The following is a 23,062-nucleotide window of genomic DNA, read 5'->3' on the forward strand; positions in this document are numbered from 1 at the left end:
CCGTTTGGATTTAGAGACAAATTAACTTTTTCAATAATTATATGTTAAAAAAAATTATTCTTACTTTAATACAGTTAAGCATCGTGAAATTCGCACTTTGCTATCCTTAGTTTTTTTTCGTCTCATTTTCATACTTAAGATTTAATTTTAGTAGCACCTTAATACTTTCGTTATGTTTTCAGTTAAGTTATTAGTTAAATAATGACGTCACATAACTTTGGCCTAGCATATTTACTAAGAATTAGCACTAGACATGGTAGCTTGGATTTACAAGAGAATTTCTCATCCATGTGGTAAATATGGTGAACCTGAAAACGTTGAGGTTCCACCATAAAACCAAGTGGCAATATGGAGAGTAACTCAACTACTTATAAGTACATACAATATTCATTCTCTCATCAACATGGAATTCAATAAATTTTGCACGAAAAATATATTTTGAAGAAAATGAAAAAGATAGTTTGTTGTTATGGTAAGTGAAGCAAAATTTTAACAAAAATATAAAAATAAAAAATAAATTTTATTTTGTACATAGCTTTATTTGAGTAACCACTGTTAGTTTCAAATATTTTTAGATTTATATCATTTATTTTTTATATTTAATGATCTGGTTCATAATTTATCATTTTATTATTATTATTATTATTATTATTATTATTATTATTAAACATTGCAACGTCTATGTGTATTGACCAAAATATTATATCTATGTACAACTAGTAAATATTTTACGTTAGATCTTCGGGTAGTGGTATTTTACTTTCTCATGTGGAAAAGATAACCGAGTTCCCCTTCCTTATTTTTCAATATAAGGAATATTAGAGAAGCGGAATTTGAACGCATTCTAGTGCCACACATTTTAATCATAACTACATCTCGTCTCTAATACTCAGAATATTTCTTTGCTAACTGTTCCGGAACACAAATTAGAACTATAAAATTAAAGAAAAACTAACGAAATATCCAAAAAAAAACTTTAGTTTTTAATAAAAATGACAAATAAGAGTTTAGTAAATAGTGCCAGAAAAAGATAAAAATATAATTTTTCGTTAAAAATGAACAGTACCAGAGTGTTTTGTTAAAACTCCCTAAAATTAAAGAAAAACATTAGTATTGCCAAGGAGAACAATAGGCCTCTTAGCAATGAACAAGTCTCATAAGTTCTGCCGCAGTCCCCTTCAGTTGTTAAGAGTTGTCCCACATCGGTGAGGGACAAGGTTTACTATGTGCTTATATGGTCTTAGGATGCTCTACATATTCTTGGACTACTTTTCATATTGTCAATTGGTTTTATGGTAGAACCTCAATTTCATCATCAGCAACGATCGTTCTGAGCAAACTCTGCAATTAATTTCGCAACAGAGGCGGGATTCTCGACGTGAGGGAGATGACCAGTATCTAGTAATAGCCGCATGATTGCAAACGGAAGCTCACAGCGTAACCTCTGCATTTCATTTACAAACGAGACTGAATTAAGTATAATAAGGAGTGTATAATGAGATTTTTGGAGTACCAATAATAATTTTTATTCAAATATTTTTAGATTTATATCGTTGATTTTTTATATTTAATAATCTTGCTCATAATTTATCACCTTTTTTATTATTTAAATTTTAAACCAATCTTATATACGTCGCAACCTCTATGTATATTGCCTAAATATGATGTCCATGTATAGTTAGTAAGGCCATCTCCAACCGACCCGACAAAAGAGTTATAGGGTTAAAAATAGTTCGGAATGACACGAAAACCGTTTCCAACCAAGGGTTAGGCTAAAGGGCTTATGGGCCCTACCGGGGCCAAACCCCCAAATCAGGCCAACGACCTGGCCATTTCCAGCCAATCAGCCCTACAGCCTAGCCCTCCAGCGCCAGAATGTCAAGCTTGACATTTTGCCAACCCTCTAGCTTAGCCCATTTGAATGACAACGACTACCTAATGTCAGCATAATGCTAGCTAGCAATGGCTAGCTAACGTCAGTTACCATTGGAATTTGATTTTTTTTTTTGGACGAATTAAAAAAAAATCTAATTGTTTTTCGTATAAATACCTACATCATTGAAAGCTGAAGATAAGAAATGCCACATAAATTTGCACAACCAATTACATCTTGACACGTGACACTTGAAATCCTATCCGAAAATTTATTAAGATTACATAAAGATAAGAAATCTAGAGAGTTACTCACTTTAGAGACACGTATCACTCGAATTCTTATCCGAAAAATTATTGAGATTACATAAAGATAAGAAATCAAGAGAGTTATCACGTTAGCAACACATGTTACTTGAAATTCTATAAAAAATTATTGAGATTATATAAAGATAAGAAATTCCGAGACTTATTCATTTGACAAGTGACACTCAAAATATATCCGAAAACATTATTTTAATATTGTATAATTTAATTAACCATATTAATGAAATTAAATTAATAAATTATGTTTGGCCTATGACCCTTTGGAGATGATTTTTTGTCAAAAGGGTTATGTTTAGCCTATGAAGTTTTGGCTCTCTCGGTTGGAGATGATATAAAATAGGGTTTTTATCACAAATAGTCCCTGACATTGATCAAACACATCATTTTGGTCATTGACATTGAAAATCAATAGAAATGGTCCCTGACATTGATCAAACACATCACAAATGGTCCTTCTGTTAAAAACTTTTTGGGCAATTTTCAAAACTTTGTAACTCAATCGTTTCTTAACCAAATTCGACCCATGATATATCAAAATGAAGATAGGAAAGTGTAGAACAAGATTATACCTATTTAGAAGCCCAATGGTTGCCGGCAATGACCGGAAAATAGCCTCAAATGTGATTGGTCCGCGAAAAAACTGGAAAACTTGTCTGAAATGGGGTAAACTTTAAACATTCATAACTTCTTCAATACTCAACGAAATTGAATGATTCAAAAATGAAAATCATACTTCTCAACGAGACAAAGAGAATGATACCTTTATTGACTGCTAATTTATGATGGTTTGACCGAAAAATGGCTCGAACTTGGATAACCATTTTTGAGTTAGCCAATTTCGAGTCGTTTTCCGGACAAACTATGACGCGTTAGCCATCAAGAAAGCTACCATTCTCTTAGTCTCGTCGAGACGTATGATTTTCATTTTTGAATCACTCGATTTCGTTGATTATTGAAGAAATTATGAATGTTTAAAGTTTACCCAATTTCATGCGAGTTTTCCAGTTTTTTCGCGGACCAGTCACATTTGAGGCTATTTTCCGGTCATCTCTGGCAACCATTGGGTTTCCAAATAGGTATAATCTTGTTCTACACTTTCCTATTTTCATTTTGATATATCATGGGTCGAATTTGGTTAAGAAACGATTGAGTTACGAAGCTTTGAAAATTGCCCAAAAAGTTTTTAACGGAAGGACCATTTGTGATGTGTTTGATCAATGTCAGGGACCATTTCTATTGATTTTCAATGTCAGGGACCAAAATGATGTGTTTGATCAATGTCAGGGACCATTTGTGATAAAAAACCTTATAAAATATGGCATAACATTGTTCATTAAAATATAATTTCTTGCATAACTATATGGCTAAAGGGAACCTTTTGATCATTCTTCGATTGGAAATGGCCTAAATATTTTGTGTTAGATCTTAGTGTAGTGGTATTTTTTTTTTCAAATGTGGAAAAGATATCCGAATTTTCCTCCCTTATTTTTCAATATAAGGGATATTAGAAAAACGAAATTCGAATACAAAACTTCTAACGCCAAACATTTTAGGAAACTTTAATGAAAAACTCCCAGTATTGTTCACTTTAATGAAAAACCATATTTTTACACTAAAAAATCAATCCTGATACTATTAACTTTATTCTTTATTTTGTCCCTATCGTTAAATCTCAAAGTTTCAAGCTCTTTTCATTACTCTTCTAACATTTTAATCATAACTGTATCTCTTCTCTAATATTCATTAATTTCTTTGCTAACTGTTCCGGAACTACGAATTAGAACTATAAAAAGATGCGTTTAAAGAAAAACATGGGTATTGCCAAGAAGAACAATTGGCCTCTTAGCAGGGAATTAGTCCCAGAAGTTCTGCCGCAGTCCCCCTCAGCAACGATCGTTCCGAGCAAACTCTGCAATTAGTTTTGAAACGGAGGCGGGATTCTCGACGTGAGGGAGATGACCGGTATCTGGTATTAGCCGCATGATTGCAAACGGAAGCTCACAGCGTAACCTCTGCATTTAATTTTCAAGGAACAAGACTGAATTAAGTAGTGCATGAATGTTGACGTTTAAGCATGTCTTCCAGTTTCTACTTTCTACATTCTAGCACGCGGTAAAGTCAGCGGTCACACATATACATTTAGAATCAAGTTCTCCAAAATGCTTCAAACAGGCCGATCGATTTTGAAGTAGGGTTTGCAAAATGCTGCAAACAGGCCTATTGAGTATTTTGGAACGATTTCAACAATCTCTCGTGCGCTTTTTAAAATTAAGCAATGTATTAAAAGCTTAAGGTGTGGGCGAGGCGTCCGAGGGATAGCCCAGCCTAGGCGTGACGCGAAGCCTCATGGGACCTAAATTTTTTAATATATACAATGAGCGTACACATATATTATATTAAAAATAAGAAGATTATTAATCAATAATCACTCTGAGCACACACATATATTATAAATACATATACACATATATATACATATATTTATATATATATATATATATAATAGAGGATGAAAAGCACAATGAGCACATATATAACAATGCACGTAGAAGACACACACATCCATTGTATAAAAAATAAAAATCAGAAAACAAGGCAGAGAGATGATAGTGCAAGGAAGATGTATGAGGTAGTTAAAACCCTACCCAAAATTTGGGTTTGGGAGTATAAAAAAAAAAAAAAAAAAATCCCCTGAGGCGCGCCTAGGCGGCTTCGGCGACGCCTTCTGGCGCCTTCCGCCCACTCCCTCAAAACAGAGGCGGCAAACCTCAAGCCCAGCCTCACAGGGCGCTTAGGCGCGCCCTGAGGCGAGCCTTTTAAAACATTGAGATTAAGAGAATAATTTTAAGTCCTCCGTCTTCAAATGATAGTAAAAATATCGTAAAACATGCTCAGTTTAAGTATGGCAGCAAAAGTTAAGTAGCATGTAGCGGCTCAAAACTGACCAGTATTTGTTTGTAGCTGATAATATTATCCTGCTCGCTGCAAATCACAAGCACTTTCTGCTTCACCTGTAAAATGCGGTTTCAGAATGTTATTGCCTGCCCTGAATTGCGGAATTCTGTTTACCACTTATATACCGTATTCATTAAGATGGCGAGGTGAGAGTTTACCTGTTTTATTTGGGAAACAACGTTATAGCCCCCACTAGTCATAAAACTGACTGTTGCATCTTTCCACCAAGGCTGCAGACAGTGTAAGCGCCCGACCTGAATATAACACGATCTCTGTTAGCTTATACGACAAATAAGCCAAGATAAAAGTTCCGGCAATATACTATCTGTTCCAATCGGAGTGTGAACAAGAAGTATTATTTGTATAAGCAGAAAATCTTACATTAGTCCAATCAAAAGTTGTAGCTAATGAAATGCTGTTAAAGGCCAGCATATTTGCGTAGAAGCGTAGAGGGGTGCTCTTCAATAAGGAAACCTGGTGAATAAAAAGATCAGACGATAGGCAAGCACATTAAAAGAGAATTCACGTAGGATTGAAATACCGATGTAAGTGGACACCCACCCCAGCATAGGCTACAGCTTTCGGTAACTTTGCCATGTCTCCGGTGCCTTCTGCATAGACGCTTGCATTGATTAAAACCAGCTTTTCGACCTGTAAATAAAAGATAAAATCAATCCCTCATATACACACTACATAATTTCTTCAACGACGATTTAGAGCTAAGGAGCTCAATTTGAAAGAGACTCACAGCTACTGGATGGTGGTATGCAAAGTCAATTGCAACAGAACCACCGAGGCTTGGTCCAACTAATATCATCGGTCTTCTGATGTATGACTTCCAAAACTGCAATTGAAATGTGAAATCCAGTTAACATAACAAAATAGAGAGGCCGAAACAACATTTACTGGACCAAAGAAAGAACAAAAAAAAGGAAATCGCATTGCATAAACACCTGATAGAGGTGATCACGCTTTGATGCCGCACTGCATGGTGGACGCCTTTCTAGTACAGATAACAAATGATCAAACGGAATTAAATTAATCACTTGTGGCATGAAAGAGACATGAAGTATACAACTCAATCAAGTCGAAAAAAACAGAGAGGAAAAGGCAGGTAAATGAACCTAAATCAGAGAAGCCCCACCCAAGAACATCAACAGCCCAAGCCTCCAACCCAGCCTCTTCGAGCAGGGGATACGCGCACCTCCATTCTAAACAAGAACTAAAAAGGATACAAACATGACGAAACATGTTCAACACAACTTCACATTGTAACGGTCAATCTGCAATTTGCAAGCATTACAGACCTGTCAAAGCAATGGAGGAGAACCACCGGATTGATCTCACTTTGTTTTAAAGGCCTTACACAACTACTCATAATACAACTTTCGGACGACCCTATCTGCAATTGCAACCGGCTTCCGCCATTAGTCAATGAATAACTTCAAACTGGATGAGAAAATTATGAATCATTTCATCACACGCCAGACACCAGATACAATTCCAATGAATATTTCAACTCAACCACATACGAAAAATCCTGGAACTGCCATTGATCCCAGCAAAAGTTAACCAAATTTACTACATTGTAAAATTTGAACTGAAAATATTAAAGTTTCATCTTAAATAAAAACTTGGAAAAAGTACCTTTGGCTTGGTTATTTTGTGAGTTTTTCTTTTTTTTTTTACTGTAAACTAGAAATAATTTAGTAAATAAATATTCAGAAGGCATACTTTATGACATAGAATATTCCCACCTTACTGAATTGACTATTATACCCTTGTATCCAGTGAGTTCCACCCTCACAAAAATGGCAAACGGACGTTCCTTTCGTTGAATGACATCGAATCTCCTCCAAAATTTTTAAAATATTTGTTTTTGACTTTGGAGACAAAGACATTCTCAAAGAAGATACAAAGATGGCAAAAATAAAGGAAAATGGGTCCCCTCCGGATCCCTGCCTCATGATTTTAGGGATCCGAAGTCATTACAATTTTTAAAATGAATTTTTATTTATAGTCGTTAGGTCAAATTTCAAGAACAAAATTAAAAAAATAGTGTGCGAAAATCATTTCTTGATGAAACTATCTTGTGACAAAATAGACGCTAAACATACATTTTAAACCTGGACTAGACCAGTTTCCCTTTCCCCGCATCAAACTCTCTCTCCTCGTAAATTAGTGTATCGTTTTCGTAAAGAAAAGAAATGAGTGACATTAACAAAAAAATGATAAAGCGATTAGTGGGTTACCGGCACAGGGAGCCTCTCCATCCTCCGAGCCAACGTTCTGGCGTACGGGTCCTTAATTTTGTCAACCTCCTTTGGAAGAAACGATGGGAACCCATTGTTTGTACCTGCACCCTTCGCATTACTCACCACAGCCCTGCTGATCAGACCCCTCAAGCTTCCACCTTTCTTACCCAGAGGCGGCCGCGACGGTGGCGCAGCACCCCACATTAGCACTACCATTCTGATTCTTCCTGTGATCTTTGCAACTGGTTTTGCTTTCCACTGGAAGTGAGAGGACATAGAGAGAGAGCGTGCTGTCAAATAAACGAAACTGCAAGCGGTGGGATTGCTACTTGGATCGCTGGGATGCTCGACAGCACGGCAGGGTACGGTGGTCAGAAAATTGTCAATTTTTTTTTCAGCCGCACGATTCTATGAACGGCTTGGATCAGTTTGAGGATCTGGACCCTGATTGTGTGTGGGCTTCTTTATATTTATTTGGGCTTTTATCTAGTTTATTGGGCCTTCCTCCAAAAGGGAAAAATAAAAGAGAAGAAATTAAACAAAAAAAAAAGGAAAGGAAAGGGAAAGGGGAAAAGAAAGAACCAGACATTGATAGCGGACTCTCTCTCCGCCGGAGACTGTAAAACCGAAAATCGGCAGCAATGACGGAGGAGAGTGGCGCTAGGGTTTCCTCCGACGTGCCCAGCGATGATTCACAAACAAGGCAAAGGTACCGTCTTTCTTGTCCCGCTAAAACCCTAATTCCTTTGTCTAATTTAAATTTCGTATTTTTATTAAACCCTAGTGATTTTTCTCTCGATTTTCTTCCTCCGCTTCAAAATTTTATTATTTTAGGGTTTTGTTTCATGGATTGTAGATTTTTTTGCGCTTGTTCTGGTTGCATGGAGGGGTGTTTTAGGGTTTTTATTATCTTGGGAACTTTCTCATATTTGCAATTTTGGTGTTGCTTGTTGTGAAATTTGACTATCAATTTATTTATATTTGTAAAATGTTGGGGAAAAATAATTTTAGGACATTTGACTTGAGCTACATTTTTGCTTAATTTTTTTAACTGGTATTGGAATTGGAATTTGAAGGATGGAAGGATAAAATTTAAAGTTCATTACTTGAAATAGTTTGGGCATGATGTCTTGGCTTACTGATAAAGTTGCGTGGCCAGTAGCGTTGTCGAAACCATTATCTCCATTGCCCAAAGTTACTAAAGATAATTGAGTTTCATTGTGTAGTTCAAGATGTCTAATTGCGGGAATTATGTTTGGGCGAGCTTGAGCTCGATCTTGTGTTTGTGTTTGTCTATTTGTGTTTTAAATCATGTAGTTCACGAAAATATGTTAAACCTTTAGCACTTGGTACAGGAAGAAAAGAAAGTGGGATCAACCTGCAGCATCCTTGGTTTCAGCCGGTTTAGCAGTGCCTGGGGCTCTCCCAATGGTAAATGTGGGATTTCTTGGTGGGATTACAATTCCTGGCACAACTCTGGTTACTGGTGCTGTTTCAATGAATCCATTTGTGGCCAGCTATGCTACCATACCTCAGCCGTATCAGGTTCCTCTGATCCCGCCACAGACTGCCACGGTCATTCAGAAATTAATTCAAGTGAGTTCACTTTTGGGCATTTTTATTTACTTTTCATGTCTTTAATAGACCCATTTTGCTTGAATTGTGCTGCATTTAGTTGGTTTATGTGCATGAGGATTGGGAGAAACCATGATTTCTTAATTCTGGGGTATATGTGTTGTCCGCTGCCCCCCCCAATATGTTTTGGTTTTTGAATCTAATCCACTTATGATTTTAATGTTCTTTTCTTGCTCATAATTCAGTATTCCGATTGATTAGTTTCAAATTTCGTTTTTGTTTTGTTCAATGATTTGCAATCTAGCCGAAGATTCAAGATGAGTTAATAATAGCACGAGAAATTGTTATTAACGATGCAGAGTCTTCAGTTCGCTACAAGTTGACAAAACGCCAAACACAGGAGGAGGTGTTTTTTGTTTTTCTTTTTCAAAATTTGTATTTCCTAAGATACTTTATTTATTTTTGTTTGAAATGGATGGTTCTTTTCTTTGAGATTGATGGTGTATATTACTCGCAGATCCAAAAATGCACGGGAGCTGTGGTGATAACAAGGTTGGTTTGCTTTCAATGTCAGTTCGGTGCATTTATATTTGTTCTTTTTTCTTGCTCATAGTCATAGATACTCATATAATGAATTGCCTTTACAGGGGAAAGTATCATCCACCAAATTCATCAACTGATGGTGAAAAGCCACTATATCTTCATATATCTTCAGGGGCTCATGTAAGTCAATTAGCTTCATCTTCATAGCATAAATCGTTGCTGTTGAAAATCTTTCTGTTTATGGTACTTTATAATGGATGTTTTTGTTTGCTTATAAAAGTGTGCAATAGATTTGGTTGTTCTGAGAATTTCTTTTTGTCCATCCATGATTGGATTGTTTTTCTTAAATTATGTGGCATCATCATACGCAATTTCTTTTAAATTTTTCTCATTTGTGTCAACTGTCAAGATTATATAGTTAAACAAAGATCACTATAATCGTAAACTGTAGGCCATATCCCCTTTTGAAAAACCTCCTATCTTAGTTATCTGTTAAAATGTCCATCTTTAATAGAAATTTTCATGGACGAATTTTGATTTGGTTTCATCATAATCATGGCTTGCCAGTTAAAAGAGACAGCAGAACGTATTTTAGCAGTTGACCGTGCAGCTGCCATGGTTGAAGAAATGTTGAAACAGGGTCAGAATCCAACTATGAGCAATGGAGTGATGGTATTATTGCATTAAATGTCAGCTTTTATGTGGTATTTAAATTGATGGCATAAGTTCTCTAATGAAATTTGATTACTCAGGCACAAGGTACTTGTGTATATTTGGGCTTTGACGCAGATCCATCATTGAACATTGCAGCTCGTATACGTGGTCCAAATGTAAGTTATTTTGTTCCTCCCCTTTTCACGTCTTATCAGTAACCTTAAAATTCTCTGGGTTCACTGTGTTCTTCGTGGTTGATACTTTTCAACTCTCTTTCCATCTTTTCTTTTCCTTCCCATCACGCCTTCTCTTTTTCTCCATAGTGCTTGAATTTTGTTAGAACCGGATTTCAGTTTAGATTCTATAACCCTATGTTAGTAAGTGTAGCTCATTTAATTTGTGTCATTATAGATATCATGTTGAAATTGCTTGTTTAATTGTGTGTATTGTGCACATTTATTAATTATAACCTTCATGCTTGTAAGCATGATTGATTTAATTATTTTGAGCAATTTATTTAAAGTTTATTTTGCACATGATGGAGATACGTGATTCTAATGTTTGAAGCTTTCTCTGACATCTCCATACAATTGGGAGAAATTGTTTTTGTGTTGGTGGTGGTCCGTTTTGTACTTGCAGGACCAGTATATAAATCACATTATGAATGAAACAGGAGCAACTGTCTCACTCAGAGGGCGTGGTTCCGGAAATATTGAGAATATACATGACGAAGGTATCACCTTCTTTATGCATTATAATCTTATTGCAAGCCTGTTGTTCCAGCATCGGGTTATTTTGTTGGTTATTGTTACGTATTTTCTCTTATTTTGCTTGCAGAAGGACAGCTACCGTTGCATTTATTCTTGTCAAGTAATAATTCAAAAAGTCTTGAAGATGCTAAGCTTTTGGCTGAAAATCTTTTAGATACAATCAGTGTAGAGTGTGGTGTCTCCAGGTAATTATTTTAATTGTTGGGCATTGCATGGTTAGAAGTGTTCAAGTGTTCTGACTTCTTACCTAATGTGACAAAAGGCATGCTCTCTCCCTGTTTTCGTAATCTGTTACATTCATTTTGGGAAATGTATAGTGTGGTTTACCCGTATTCACAAACTTTTCATTATTTATCAAATAGACATATTCTTCGTTTCTGCTTCTTATAAATACATATTTGTTTCACCCAATATGTAGAAATTAAATTTGTTATGGTAACAACTTTGAGTGTAGGATTCGGCTCATTACATGAATATCCGGTTTCCATTAGCTAGTTCGTTTTCTGCTGTAGCTTGTTCTTGGGTATTGTACATAACGTTTTGCCATTTTCTGTCATAGGGTTTCATCATCTAAGGTTTATAGTGCTGTTGCACCCCCACAGCAGGTATATAGTGCTGTTCCACCACCGCATCAGTTGGCCGGGGTTCAGAGTTCTGGAATTGAGGTAAAAGCAATTACAAGTTCGGTGTCTCCAACTGTGGGTGCTACACCAGCTTTGCCAGTTTCCTCTGCTGGAACCCCTGGTGTCGCTACTGTCTTTTCTCAAGGGACAGTCTCTCAACCTGGAGGATTGTTGAACTGTGCACAATCTCAGGCGAACATTGGTGGTTATCCCCAACCTCTATTATCTAGTGGAACAAGCTACAATGGATACGCAGGGATATATCCTCAAGTCACACCTTTGCAACAGGTTGCTCTGGCCCTTAGACAGCCATCTTCCCCTATCACTTCTACAGTTGCTCCCACAACATCAGCCCCAAGCACTGAACCAAAGGTGAATGTTACCTCTGGTTCTGAGAAGGAGAAACACCCTCCACAAAGGCGGAAGTTTCAGGAGTTACCAGTTGGTCCTGCAAAAGTCCATCAGGTACGAGTGCAAGCTCCTTGGTTGTTTGTCTTATTTGAGGGCCACCCTTGTAGGGCTCACTCCGCATTGTATTTGATCCGAACTGTCTAGGCTTTGGGTCTTCCATCAATGACCATCATTGCAAAATCTCACTAAAATCCTCATCATGCGGCCACTCAATTAAATGGTTATCATTTTAGTGTTTCTTGAAATACCGTGTTCATATATTTCTTTTGGCTAAACTATGCCATAATGGTTTTGGTTTGTCTAATTTTTTGTAAAGATGATCTTTGAGGGAATACCTAAAAAATAGACAGTTTGGATCATTGAAATAAAATTTGGAGCATGCCCCATAATGTGTCCCCTAAATAAGGTTATTTAAGGGATCCCCCAATAGAAAGGGACCTTAAATGTAAATATGTAATTATACATGTACATATAATTTACTAAACTTGGTCTAGTCCAAGTTTGTAGAATATAATTGCAGATAAATAAGTCAGAACAGGAAGTATTTCTTTAGGAATTTTCGTGAGTCGGGAAACAAGTGGCCTCTTTTCTTTATTTAGTTTTCATAAGATTGGCTGCTATGTGGGGAGTAGTATTTCATGTTGATTGCATAATTTTTTGTTGAAAGCTTCTTCAACTTTAATTAGTTAAGAAAACAAAGACAATTTGTGCTCACAGAAACACTGCTAACTCTAGGTTGAACTTGTTAATGCTAGGTCAATGTAAGGTCTCTTGCTTAGCCAGTTAACTGTCCATATAATATATCTATATCTTAGCTTGGTCACAAGATAGACTAATTTGCCTGACATGACAGTGGTCATTGGGTGGCCTTCCCATCAATTTGACTAAAGATACCAAAAATGACCATGCAATTTTCCCCATGCATATATATACTTTTTAGTCACGTTGTGTTTTCTTCAGCAAGAGCATGGTCATTTGGATAGATGGATGCTGATAAATGTTGCTTTTAGTTAATATTTTTTGTCACTGTAATGTAGTTGAATCTTGTACTGACTTGCAATGCTCGCTATTCCAGGTATTTTCTCTGACTTTCTATGAGGCCGATACTGAACCTCTCTATTGGGCCACTGGTCTGTATTTTTCACAGGGTTTTCATTTCGGTGGTACCATTGGGGTTCACTTGTGGTTGGAGCTTTATTCTGCGGACAACTTAGACTTGCTGTTTAGTTTAATGTCATATACTTAGGTCAAGTTACAAGAATATATTTTGTTTTCTATTTGTCATAAGTCAATCCAGTGTTGGATTTCTTCATTTCGTGACGAGCATCCTAGTGTTTCCTTCTTGTGCTGTCACCAGCAGCATGCACAGCCAAACTCCTAGAGAAGAGGTACCCCATCACAACCATTGCCAGCTTCACTTGGATTTCATGAGAACTCCATGGTTTCGATGATTCAAGAGTTTGAAATGCAAATTCTGAGCTACTGCTACTTCCAGTTGCATTGGAATAAAAGTGGCATTGGTGTTGATGGTTGAAAATTGGCTGTGGATGCTGGTGGGTGCCACTCATGGAATGCTTTTTTTTTAAAGCAAAAGGTACTTGTACAGATCAAATTCCATGGAACCATTATTGATCTGTACTTGCTCATGGAATCTGTGGAGCAAGTATAGCTCTATACTTGCTCATGAACATGATATTTACAACCACCTTTTTTATCCTTTTCCTTCGGTACTCTTCCTAGACGGAGTTCACAACTAACCTTCAATTTCTCCTTTATGAACTTAGCCATTTAGAAATGTTAATATTACTGTGCCTTTGAAACTTGATACGCATGTGGTTAAGCTATAGAACAGTTTGTAAACTTGTTCGATGATATGAAATCATTTTTTGGATTAATTTTCTTAGTTGCAACTATTAATCTTTAGATTATTGCTCTTTTTTTTTTTTTTTACATAAACATTCACAGTTTTCTGGTTATTGAGCTGTTAGTTTTTGTTTTTGGTTTCTTTTCTCCCTAACTGACTGCAGGATTTGGGTGTGAGAAATGTATCCACGATGCCAGCTCCAAAGAAACTGGTCCAGCAGGCATCAAATGGAATGCCACCTCCCCCACCTAGAGCCATGCCTCCAGCTCCACCTCCACCAAAATTTACCTCATCAACACAGGCTGTTAAAGTGCTTGACAAGAACATTGCTCTGAAGAAAACAAAACCTGATAATGTTCCTGGTAAGCATGAGCTATGAGTTGATGGGATTAGAAAGGTTATTCTTGTGTGTCCATGGGCGGGGTTGGGAATTAGAAAAATGGTGGAATTGTTTGTTTTCTGCTCATTTCTTGAATTCTGTTTTGATTAACTAATGATGTATGGAGATCTGAAATGTTTTGGGTTTTTCAGATACTCTGGTCAAGCTAATGGAATATGGTGATGATGAAGATGATGACGATGAGGAAACTAATGAAGAATTACCTAATAACAACTCCGGTCCAGTGACAGCTCGAAAGCCTTTCTGGGCCTTATGAGTTACCAATTAGCGTAAACTGGTCAGTTCTCGGCAACAAACTACTCGGGGTTTCTGAAAATACATGCCAATGAATAGACTATCCACCAGTGCGGTGGGCTAATATAGACATTAGAAAGTTAAAAGGCAATGGGTTTTTAATGTTTTGTGTCTTTGCAAATTCAAGATGTGTTGCTCTCGGCGTCATTAGAGTCAATAGTAATAATTTTTATGTGTTGTAGTTTAATGGGTAGTTTTGATTAGATAGTTAGCTTGTGAGTATAACATTCGCTGCCAACGGTTACATAAAGAATCATTAAGATCGAAGATGTGTATCGATATGATATGAATTCACGATGAATTTTCCGCGGTTTTGTATTTGCCTTTCAACATAATTCATGTTCTGTTCGAAACAATGCAGTTGAAGAATAAATACCCTTTTAATTATGCATTTGCATATTTGAAACCTTGGATAGAACAAACTGAATCTGTCCAGTTGAAGTGGCTTTTTCCAGTGGTTGACTATTTTCGACTAATCGAGACCATAATCCCTCTTACGATAAGGGATTTCTGTGCTTTCTTTTATCTTGTCCTGCATAGTACCAATGTTTATTTCCGGTCTTTGAATTGAATAAAATAAATACGATTCTTTGATAGAAAGAAATCACAAAAAATGGTATGTTGCTGCCGTTTTGAAGAGTGCAAAAAGAGAAACAAATAAAAGCTACATGTTGGCAAGGAGAAATTTTTAAGTACGGCTTTTGACCGAACCAGGTCACCGGTCACCCATACAGTCATTGATACAGCGGTCCAGTCCTCTTGTTTGACGGGTACACTGATCTCACACGGGTTCTACCACCCGGTCGTGTGTTATACACAGCTGGCGGATACAAGAACTTCTCCGCGACAAGAGACAAATAAAGGGGAGGACTCGATCAAGCAATTTGTATGGGGTCTTGGGAGGCTTGACTCAGACCTTAGAGTCCCTTAGGGCTTCTTCTCAGCCACAAAAATCAGAGACATGGCAGCTCTCCATCAATGTCCCTAACCACCACTAGGGACTACCATTGCCTTAAATTGATGGCATTTCCTAACAAAAGCAAACTTTTCCAGGGACCTACATGCAATAAAAGTTAGCTGTCCGGTCCTTGTCAAGACTCAAATGTCAGTTGGCAAATTCTGTCAACCTGGACTGGACGAAAAAAATGAAATACGTTGTGACCGCAAGCTTGCGTCTCCGTTTTGACAAGTCTTGCTGAACAATCTTACTGCGACTTGGACCTTGACTTCGAGAGGAAAACGGGAAATGCAGCCGGAAATATGTTCACGTAACTCTGTCTCGCTCGTCACGCGACTTCCTTTACCTTGTCTGTGATATCTTGTTTGTGAGAAACGCTTGCTCAAGTGATGAGTGAGATAGAGACAAGGGTGTGGATCTCGGTTAAATGGAAAGTAGCTCCCCAACTTCAAATACATTAAACTTTCAAGCCTTTCTAGAGAAATTTTTCGTTCAGCCTGTGATTTATCACTATATGTCTATCTTGCGCATCACGTGATTTGATGATGAATCACTGATTACACAAGAGAATCTCTTCTATCACTTTCTGAAACTTAAACCTTGGTATTATGGTCTTGAGTTTGCAGCAGCAGCTGAAGCAGAGAGGACTAATCACAGAATCACCACCCAAATTTGACAGACTTTAAAAAAAAAAAAGAGAAACAGATTCACCAAAAGCACATAGAATTTCATAAGAAATTCTACTTCATTCAATCTTATAAGTTATATCAGTTATGACATCCAATGCAGAGGTCACAAAAGTGAACCGGATTCATCATATAACAACGTTAAACACACGAAAACATACATGAGCAGCAGAGGGGAACTTAAAATCAAAATCTGTCGTCTGCTGTAAATAATAACAAGACAATGGTGACTATACCATCTACTTTGCTGTCACCTCCTGCTGGAATTTTGTAATGATTTCGGGGATCCCTCCAAGAGATCCAAGAGGTAATTCTGCAAATCGTCCGCACTGTACTTGATGAGCTTGTCACTTATGTCATTCGAATGTCTTCCCACGAATGTCCTATAAGCTTGGATTACATTCAAGGACGCTGAGATTTGCACATCTTCTCGAAGCTGAGGATCCGGAATGAGCCATGTTGTTTGGCTCTTGTAGATCTCCTCGAACGCAAGATAAAAGCTGCGGAGCCTTTCCTTGAGGAGGGTTTTTGAGATGGAATTTGAACCGGGATTCTGAATGCCCTCCTCTTTGAGTAAATTAAGGACGGAACTCCAACTAGATCTCTGGTAGTTCATCGCGTGCTGTTGAACTTTCCCGTTGCACTTTCTAAGCCAGCTGTCTCCAAAAATGAGCCTCAGTTCATCCCCCTTAACCTTCTGAGCCATGTAACGTAGATTGTTCATCAAAAATACATGTTGCAACGAAGGATCCTTATATAACCTGGACTTCTCGTCAAGGTTGCCTTCCAGAGTTGAAGTAAATGATCGGAACTGGCAAACCATTGGGGAAATTCTGCCTGGAGAATCAGTGGCTTTGTTTTCCTCTTCTGAGGAAGGACTCGTGTCAGGAGACAGCAAAACGGAATCAGCATCATCACCGTCCTCGAAGAGCACATTAAAGGTCTCTCCATAGTCTGTGAGAGTCCTCAAGTAATTCATCACATATCTGGTGAGCGGATGTATTCCTCCTCCAGCAACAGGGTTAGTCGAGGGGTTTGATGCAATGGCGCTCTCGAATTCACAAAATGTCGCCTTCACAGACTCACCCAATTTCATCAGAACCTCGTGACACTCAATCCTTACAGAAGAACCAGCCTCGTCTGCATATAAAGCATCTATATCGGGAAGAACATCCGCAAGCACCTCATACATGTCAAGAATGCGGAACAACTTTTCCGGTTGGTGGGGGCCAATAGACATGGCTTCACCAAAATTCAGAAGCTGCAGCATTGAAGCCTTTGATGCCTCAACAAAACAATCCAAATAAACCGGTCCCAGCTCCCCAAAAATCTGATCGCTGAGCGATTTCTCGCTGGCTAGATAAACTCGCACGAAGATCTTCATACCCCAGACCCATCTTCTGATTTTGGAATTCAAGCAGCCCCACTCCATCTTCAGCACATCCTCAATACTCAGCTTCTGGATTTCGAGAATGGAGAGGCACTCATCCAATGCCTCCTTTCGGATGATGGTGTAAGCTTGCGTACATTCCTGATCATAATTGCAATTGAACATCAAATTTGCAATGCCTCTGAGCTCAGGAACTACATCGGGATGAACCAAATCAATGATGACTTCCTCAGACGCTCTGCTGACACTATCCCTTTGAAGTGAGTCCTCAATCGAATCATCCCCAAAAGAGATTATCGAGCTGCCATCCGTAATATCCTCTTCGTTCGAACGAAAAGACATGTGCTCGGGTTCAAAGGGCTGCCTGTTCTGAACAAGCATGTGCTTGAACTCTTCCTCTAGCCTAGCCATTGCTGTCTGAAGAACATCATGAGCTCTATGCAACACCTCACACTCTTCATCATTTTTATCCCAACACGACGCTTCCAATCTTTCGATCAACCTCCGAGCCTCCTCCACGGCCTTGACATACTCCAGAGACTCATTCGGACTCGAATCCCATATCATCGACTGATCAGCCTCCCACCTCATGATCCTCTCCTGAATCGAATTAAGGCGATCTGCCACCTCAGTTACCTTATCATCAGTTCTCTCACCGAGTCTGATCATGCTGGACAACTGGGTGCCAAGATTAGCCAGAACCTCCCTCTCACCATCTGTAAGGTTCTTCTTCGACCCCAATGCCCTCGCTATGTTCTTCGCCGAAGCAATCAAATCGCACTCTCCTTCCATTTCCGGGTTCACAGATTTACAATCCCCCATAACCATACAGTAAACGCACCCAGAAATGAACCAACAAATCCAACTCAAATCTTTCCGGTTTTCGGATCAAGAACAAGAGTTGAACTTCAGGCCCTTCCTAGTTCAAAATCCACCACTGTATAAGAAACAACTTCAGCAATTGACCCAAAACCCTCCAATTTCTTCCGAAATTCAGAAAAGTAAACGATACCCCTTTTGGTGAAACAACTCCAAAATCAGTACTTTTGAATCCACTCAAGTAGTCTGCGTTGAAAACTGGCAAAAACCCAACGAACAACTCTCCAAAAATCAAGTGGGAATCCAAAAGGCGGCAGAGGAAAGAAAAGTCCTGCAAACAGTAGGAACATTTATTGTCAAATTAGAAAAAAAACCAATATTTTATTGTTAAATTAGGAAAAAGGACCAATCTTTTCAAAAAGTTGGTCATCATCAGTTGCAAATGGGAACCACCATAAACAATAAGGTGCAGAAAATCCCAAAGTTGAACAGAAAAAAAAAAGAAAAGAAAAAAAAAAAGCAAATTAACAGCAGAAAATATGCTTACCTCTTTCTCTTTGCAGGATTCAAACTTTTTGCAGGTTGCAGATATGCAATACATACAAAAGGGGAAAACAAAGAGACCCCAAAATTCTGCTTTAAAAATGGTTGAAGCAAAAGATCTGGCAGCCAGTAAAAGCAGTCAAGAAACTGTGCGGATATAACGGTGGAACTTTCGCACTGAAATTATCTACAGGAAAATACCACCAATTGGGCTTGGATGCTTTGACCTTCTCGGTTTGAGTCTACCGTCTAACTACGATGCTTACCAAAGAATATTATATCAACGACAAACTAAATATGTGACGTATTATTTCTTATATTATTTAGAGGATTGGGATTTACTCTCAATTTCTGTGTTCATGTTCTTGAATTGAAAGATTTAAACCATTTAATTTTAATCGTAAGACTTTCATTAGTCATTACGTTGATGTACTTCACAAAAATTCAAAAAATTTGAATAGTTTGAATTTTTATCTCTCTTGAACCGTCTAAATTTCTCAATTCTGATCCGTAGAGATCCGGATTACAAGTATAATACTAGCCTTTTAATTTTTCCATAAGGATAAAAATATAGTATAATGTTACTCAGTTACCTTGGTGGTGTCTCCACTTCCCATGTGGACAATATTTATTAAAGCCGTCCATTTCACATATTTCGATTTATTTTGACAAATCACACCTACCAACTTCTTGTGCTTGAAGAAAATTTCCAAAAACCAAAAACCTCTACTTTACTATATTTTTGAAAACTTATATAACTAGTTTTCGTTTACATAATTCATGCCAAATTAATTTTTTAAAATGATACTAGAGTCATCAAAATTAGTTATCAAATTTGTTCATTAATTGATTTGTTAATATTAATGTATATATTAATATTCTAATTAATGTACTTCATGTAACATCCCACATCATCCAGGGAAGTGATCCTTAAATGTATTTTCCCATTCTTACCTAGCACGAGGCCTTTTGGGAGCTCACTGGCTTCGGGTTCCGTAGGAACTCCGAAGTTAAGCGAGAAGGGGGCTAGAGCACTCCCAGGATGGGTGACCTACTGGGAAGTTGCTCGTAAGTTCCCAGAAATAAAACTGTGAGGGCGTGGTCGGGACCCAAAACGGACAATATCGTGCTACGGTGGTGGAGCGGGCCCGGGAAGTGATCCACCCCGGACCGGGATGTGACACTCCAGCTTCGTAGTTTCCACTGCATGTCTAGAGTGGAGCATTGAGATTTAACGGCGGACTTAAAAACAAACTACTGAGGCTTTAATAATTAGATTTCTCGTGAATAGATTCAAATTAATTAAATAATGGCATCATTTTGCAAACAAAACTCAATGAAATTTCTTTGTTAGTTTAAATTTCTTTTTTTTTAGTACATTGATATTTTTACACTAAAGAGAGGGAGAGTTTAGTTAAGCCACACAATAGGCAGTCTAATTTGATATCGAATTCGCTATCCAGGAGATTCGAACCTAAGACATTCACTTCTAAGTGAAGAAGAATTCCACCAAACTGGAGTAGTGAGTGGGCAGTATTTTCATTGTAAGTAACTTTTTATAAAGACATTTTTCTAATAATTAAATTAATAATGAATTTTGAATTTCTGTTTTGAAAGTCATTTTCGGAAGGATAAAAGTAAGAGCCGATCCCTCCTCGCTGTCAATATATCGACGACATCCGCCGTTATCTCACCTTTACTGGCTTTCCCTTAGCACCAGTCATCGTCTCAACTTTCTATATATATATATATATATATATATATATATATAATTTCAAGCAAATAAGGATTAGTTGTGGGACTTAATCTACATCGGACTTCAACGATTTGAACCATCAATTTTTTCAAGTTACACTTCATAATTCATTCTTACAAAATCTTAGTCAAATAATAAATATTTGAGAAATCTAATTGAGTTAAAAGAAATTGACGAACATTATGATTTAAGAAACATTGAAATTTCATCTTGACAATTAAACATGCAAATAATTTTGGATTAAATTGAATGTTTGTAGAGATGATCTATAAGGTACCAGCTTAAAAAAATAAACAGTTCAGATTATTGAAGTTCACCATAGAGTAAGTCCATCAACTAATCCTCATTTTTTTTAAATAATGTGGTTCCCATTCCTTATATATATTTTTTCTTTTCTTTTTCGTTCGTTTTATCAAACAAAATATCTTCTTTCCTTCTTATTCCAGAAGACAACCTTTTGAATAAGTTTTGAATGAGAAGAGGAGAAGTCTTGTCCTCTAAAAATGTTTTGCTTCCAACCAAACTCACAAAAGTCCCAGTCAACCTCCAAATTCATGATTTTGTAATGTCACACCAAAGACATTTCTAAGATGCAAGTGTATGAAATCCAAATGAAGTTCTAACCGAATAGTACATATTGAAAGAAAAGTGTTGTTTTTTTCACCTAGTCTTATCTCTGCACTATTTTTTAATAAATTTTTTTATTACAAGTTAACTTATCTGTAAAATGACCGATAATGACTTTAAAATATATATAATAAAAATAGATTGGATACAGAAAGGTAACAGGTTTCCTAGACCAACACTAAATTTTGAAAGAAATGGACAATAAGTAAGCCGAATTTGTAAAAAAGGCATAAAGCATGAGGATATAAGGAATTCTAAAATGAGAAAATGTGTATTCCCTTTCCATGTATAGGGTAAGAAACTAAAAACTGATGATGATTTGATATTTATGGTAATTATTGGAGTGCGCAATTGATGAGTAGATTTTATATTATATATTTAACCCTATTCTTAATATATTTTGATTAATATTTTGGGATAATTTTGATATTTTGAATTGTATTTTCAAAATAAGACTTTCGACTTCCTCTAGAGCAAAACATGGTCAAATGGACGAATTTTGGAGTAATTCTAGTTGGAGGACGTTTGTGAGTCAGTTAGTTGATCGTATCAAAATATCATATTTTTCTACCAAGCAATGATTTTCTGGCAATAAAATATATGAGCAATGGACGGTGTTGGAATAGTGACGTTTTGGGCTTGACTTACGTTTTTGGAGCCCAAGATGACCTCGGATGGTTTCGTGGCTTTCTAGAGATGTGTTCGGAACGTCCTGATCTTTAAAGCAAGCTATCCTGGGCTGGATTTGGAGGAGATTTGAGGCTAAAACGTAGCTGGACAGTTTATGTGCAAATTCTCCTAGCTTAATTAGGACTCTATTTTCTAAGTTATTTTATTTTATTATTTAGTTTCCTAATTGGAGAAAAAGACTAGGGTTTGTGCGATAGCTAGAGGAGATTTTAAGGCTTTTGCCGTTCTTAGAATTCTTTGTACGCTTTCTTTTATGCAACTTTGGAGACAGAGAGTAATTGCTAGAGTTCTTGGAGATTTTTTACTTTAAGGTGTTTTCATTCCTTTTCTTCTTAATAATATTTTCTATGATTTCAATTATGAATATGCGTAACTAATTCCTTATGCTAGGGTGAAGCCTTGAGCTTTAGCATGAATATGTTATTCTTATTTAATTGTTTATGATTGATTGCATGCACACTTTGAATTATTAATCACTGTAATTAAAACTATCTAATTGTCTAAATGTCTTATCACCATTAGGATCTTTAGAAATGTAATTTGATACAATTTTGGTCGGAAGGTTCCCTGAAATTGACGTTAATTGTAATTTCACTTAAGATGAACACCACGTCTTAAGGGTTGCATGGTTTTTCAAAGAGTTTTCATAAAACTTAATGAGTCTTTCATGTTCATATTTGGTCGAACATCCGGACGGATTGCATGTTAGATATATATTCATGTTGGAGGTTCCAAGTAGGATATATATTAGGAAAACCTAACCTTCAAAATGGCATGTGTGAATCATAAGTAATTGGTAAAAATGCATAGGATTGCTAGGTGATGACGGAACCCTAGTGCTTTTATAAATTTGTATTTTAAAAACTGTTTCTTTTTCTTTCAACTTTAATAATGCAGATTGTTTTATTTTTATTAATTAAATTCGTTTTATTAAATTAGGTCATAAAAATCAATCATCTCAAATTTCTGTTTTACAATAATTAATTGGAATTTGGTTTGTTTTGAATTGTTTAATAATCCATCTGGAGAACGACCTTGCGAGAACCATTT

The 23,062-nt window shown here is 36.9% G+C and overlaps 3 protein-coding genes across 5 annotated transcripts; 1 reads left to right on the forward strand and 2 right to left on the reverse strand.

Annotated features, from left to right (window-relative positions):
- Nucleotides 1-3,907: 3,907 nt before the first annotated feature.
- On the reverse strand, nucleotides 3,908-7,953 carry LOC114826926 (alpha/beta hydrolase domain-containing protein VTE7-like). Its single transcript, XM_029107858.2, has 10 exons — nucleotides 7,407-7,953; nucleotides 6,462-6,556; nucleotides 6,279-6,376; nucleotides 6,108-6,157; nucleotides 5,903-5,998; nucleotides 5,716-5,805; nucleotides 5,536-5,628; nucleotides 5,313-5,408; nucleotides 5,145-5,210; nucleotides 3,908-4,211 (listed from the first exon to the last, which is right to left on the reverse strand). Exons 1-10 carry the CDS (start codon nucleotides 7,683-7,685, stop codon nucleotides 4,083-4,085), a joined length of 1,092 nt encoding a protein of 363 aa, XP_028963691.1. The 5' UTR covers nucleotides 7,686-7,953; the 3' UTR covers nucleotides 3,908-4,082.
- On the forward strand, nucleotides 7,919-14,930 carry LOC114826925 (protein RIK). 3 transcript variants are annotated; one of them, XM_070804670.1, is made up of 12 exons: nucleotides 7,919-8,118; nucleotides 8,765-9,005; nucleotides 9,289-9,390; nucleotides 9,502-9,536; nucleotides 9,632-9,707; nucleotides 10,095-10,199; nucleotides 10,280-10,357; nucleotides 10,821-10,914; nucleotides 11,019-11,136; nucleotides 11,511-12,039; nucleotides 14,013-14,211; nucleotides 14,381-14,930. In XM_070804670.1, the coding sequence occupies exons 1-12, from the start codon at nucleotides 8,051-8,053 to the stop codon at nucleotides 14,503-14,505; spliced, it is 1,770 nt and encodes a 589-aa protein (XP_070660771.1). In that variant the 5' UTR covers nucleotides 7,919-8,050; the 3' UTR covers nucleotides 14,506-14,930. The 3 variants fall into 3 exon arrangements, 1 of the variants encoding a protein (XP_070660771.1); XR_011571010.1 differs by having other exon boundaries at nucleotides 7,949-8,118; nucleotides 13,061-14,211; XR_011571011.1 differs by having other exon boundaries at nucleotides 7,950-8,118; nucleotides 13,133-14,211; nucleotides 14,381-14,899.
- Nucleotides 14,931-16,207: 1,277 nt separating this feature from the next.
- Nucleotides 16,208-22,078, reverse strand: LOC103429054 (exocyst complex component EXO70E2-like). Its single transcript, XM_008367202.4, has 3 exons — nucleotides 21,971-22,078; nucleotides 18,944-19,058; nucleotides 16,208-18,727 (listed from the first exon to the last, which is right to left on the reverse strand). Exon 3 carries the CDS (start codon nucleotides 18,403-18,405, stop codon nucleotides 16,438-16,440), a length of 1,968 nt encoding a protein of 655 aa, XP_008365424.2. The 5' UTR covers nucleotides 18,406-18,727; nucleotides 18,944-19,058; nucleotides 21,971-22,078; the 3' UTR covers nucleotides 16,208-16,437.
- Between the last annotated feature and the right edge of the window lie 984 nt (nucleotides 22,079-23,062).

The sequence above is a fragment of the Malus domestica genome, chromosome 09 (assembly GCF_042453785.1).
Source record: "Malus domestica chromosome 09, GDT2T_hap1".
Classification (NCBI taxonomy): Eukaryota; Viridiplantae; Streptophyta; class Magnoliopsida; order Rosales; family Rosaceae; genus Malus; species Malus domestica.

Excerpts from the sequence above, each read along its gene's own strand:
- LOC103429054 (XM_008367202.4), bottom strand. The coding sequence starts at position 18,405 with ATGGTTATGGGGGATTGTAAATCTGTGAACCCGGAAATGGAAGGAGAG.
- LOC114826925 (XM_070804670.1), top strand. The coding sequence starts at position 8,051 with ATGACGGAGGAGAGTGGCGCTAGGGTTTCCTCCGACGTGCCCAGCGAT. Across the intron at positions 9,391-9,501 it reads AACGCCAAACACAGGAGGAG|ATCCAAAAATGCACGGGAGC; the intron begins GTGTTTTTTGTT and ends TATTACTCGCAG. Across the intron at positions 14,212-14,380 it reads AAAACCTGATAATGTTCCTG|ATACTCTGGTCAAGCTAATG; the intron begins GTAAGCATGAGC and ends TGGGTTTTTCAG.
- LOC114826926 (XM_029107858.2), bottom strand. The coding sequence starts at position 7,685 with ATGTCCTCTCACTTCCAGTGGAAAGCAAAACCAGTTGCAAAGATCACA. Across the intron at positions 6,377-6,461 it reads CTCCTCCATTGCTTTGACAG|TTCTTGTTTAGAATGGAGGT; the intron begins GTCTGTAATGCT and ends TATCCTTTTTAG. Across the intron at positions 5,211-5,312 it reads TTGTTTCCCAAATAAAACAG|GTGAAGCAGAAAGTGCTTGT; the intron begins GTAAACTCTCAC and ends CGCATTTTACAG.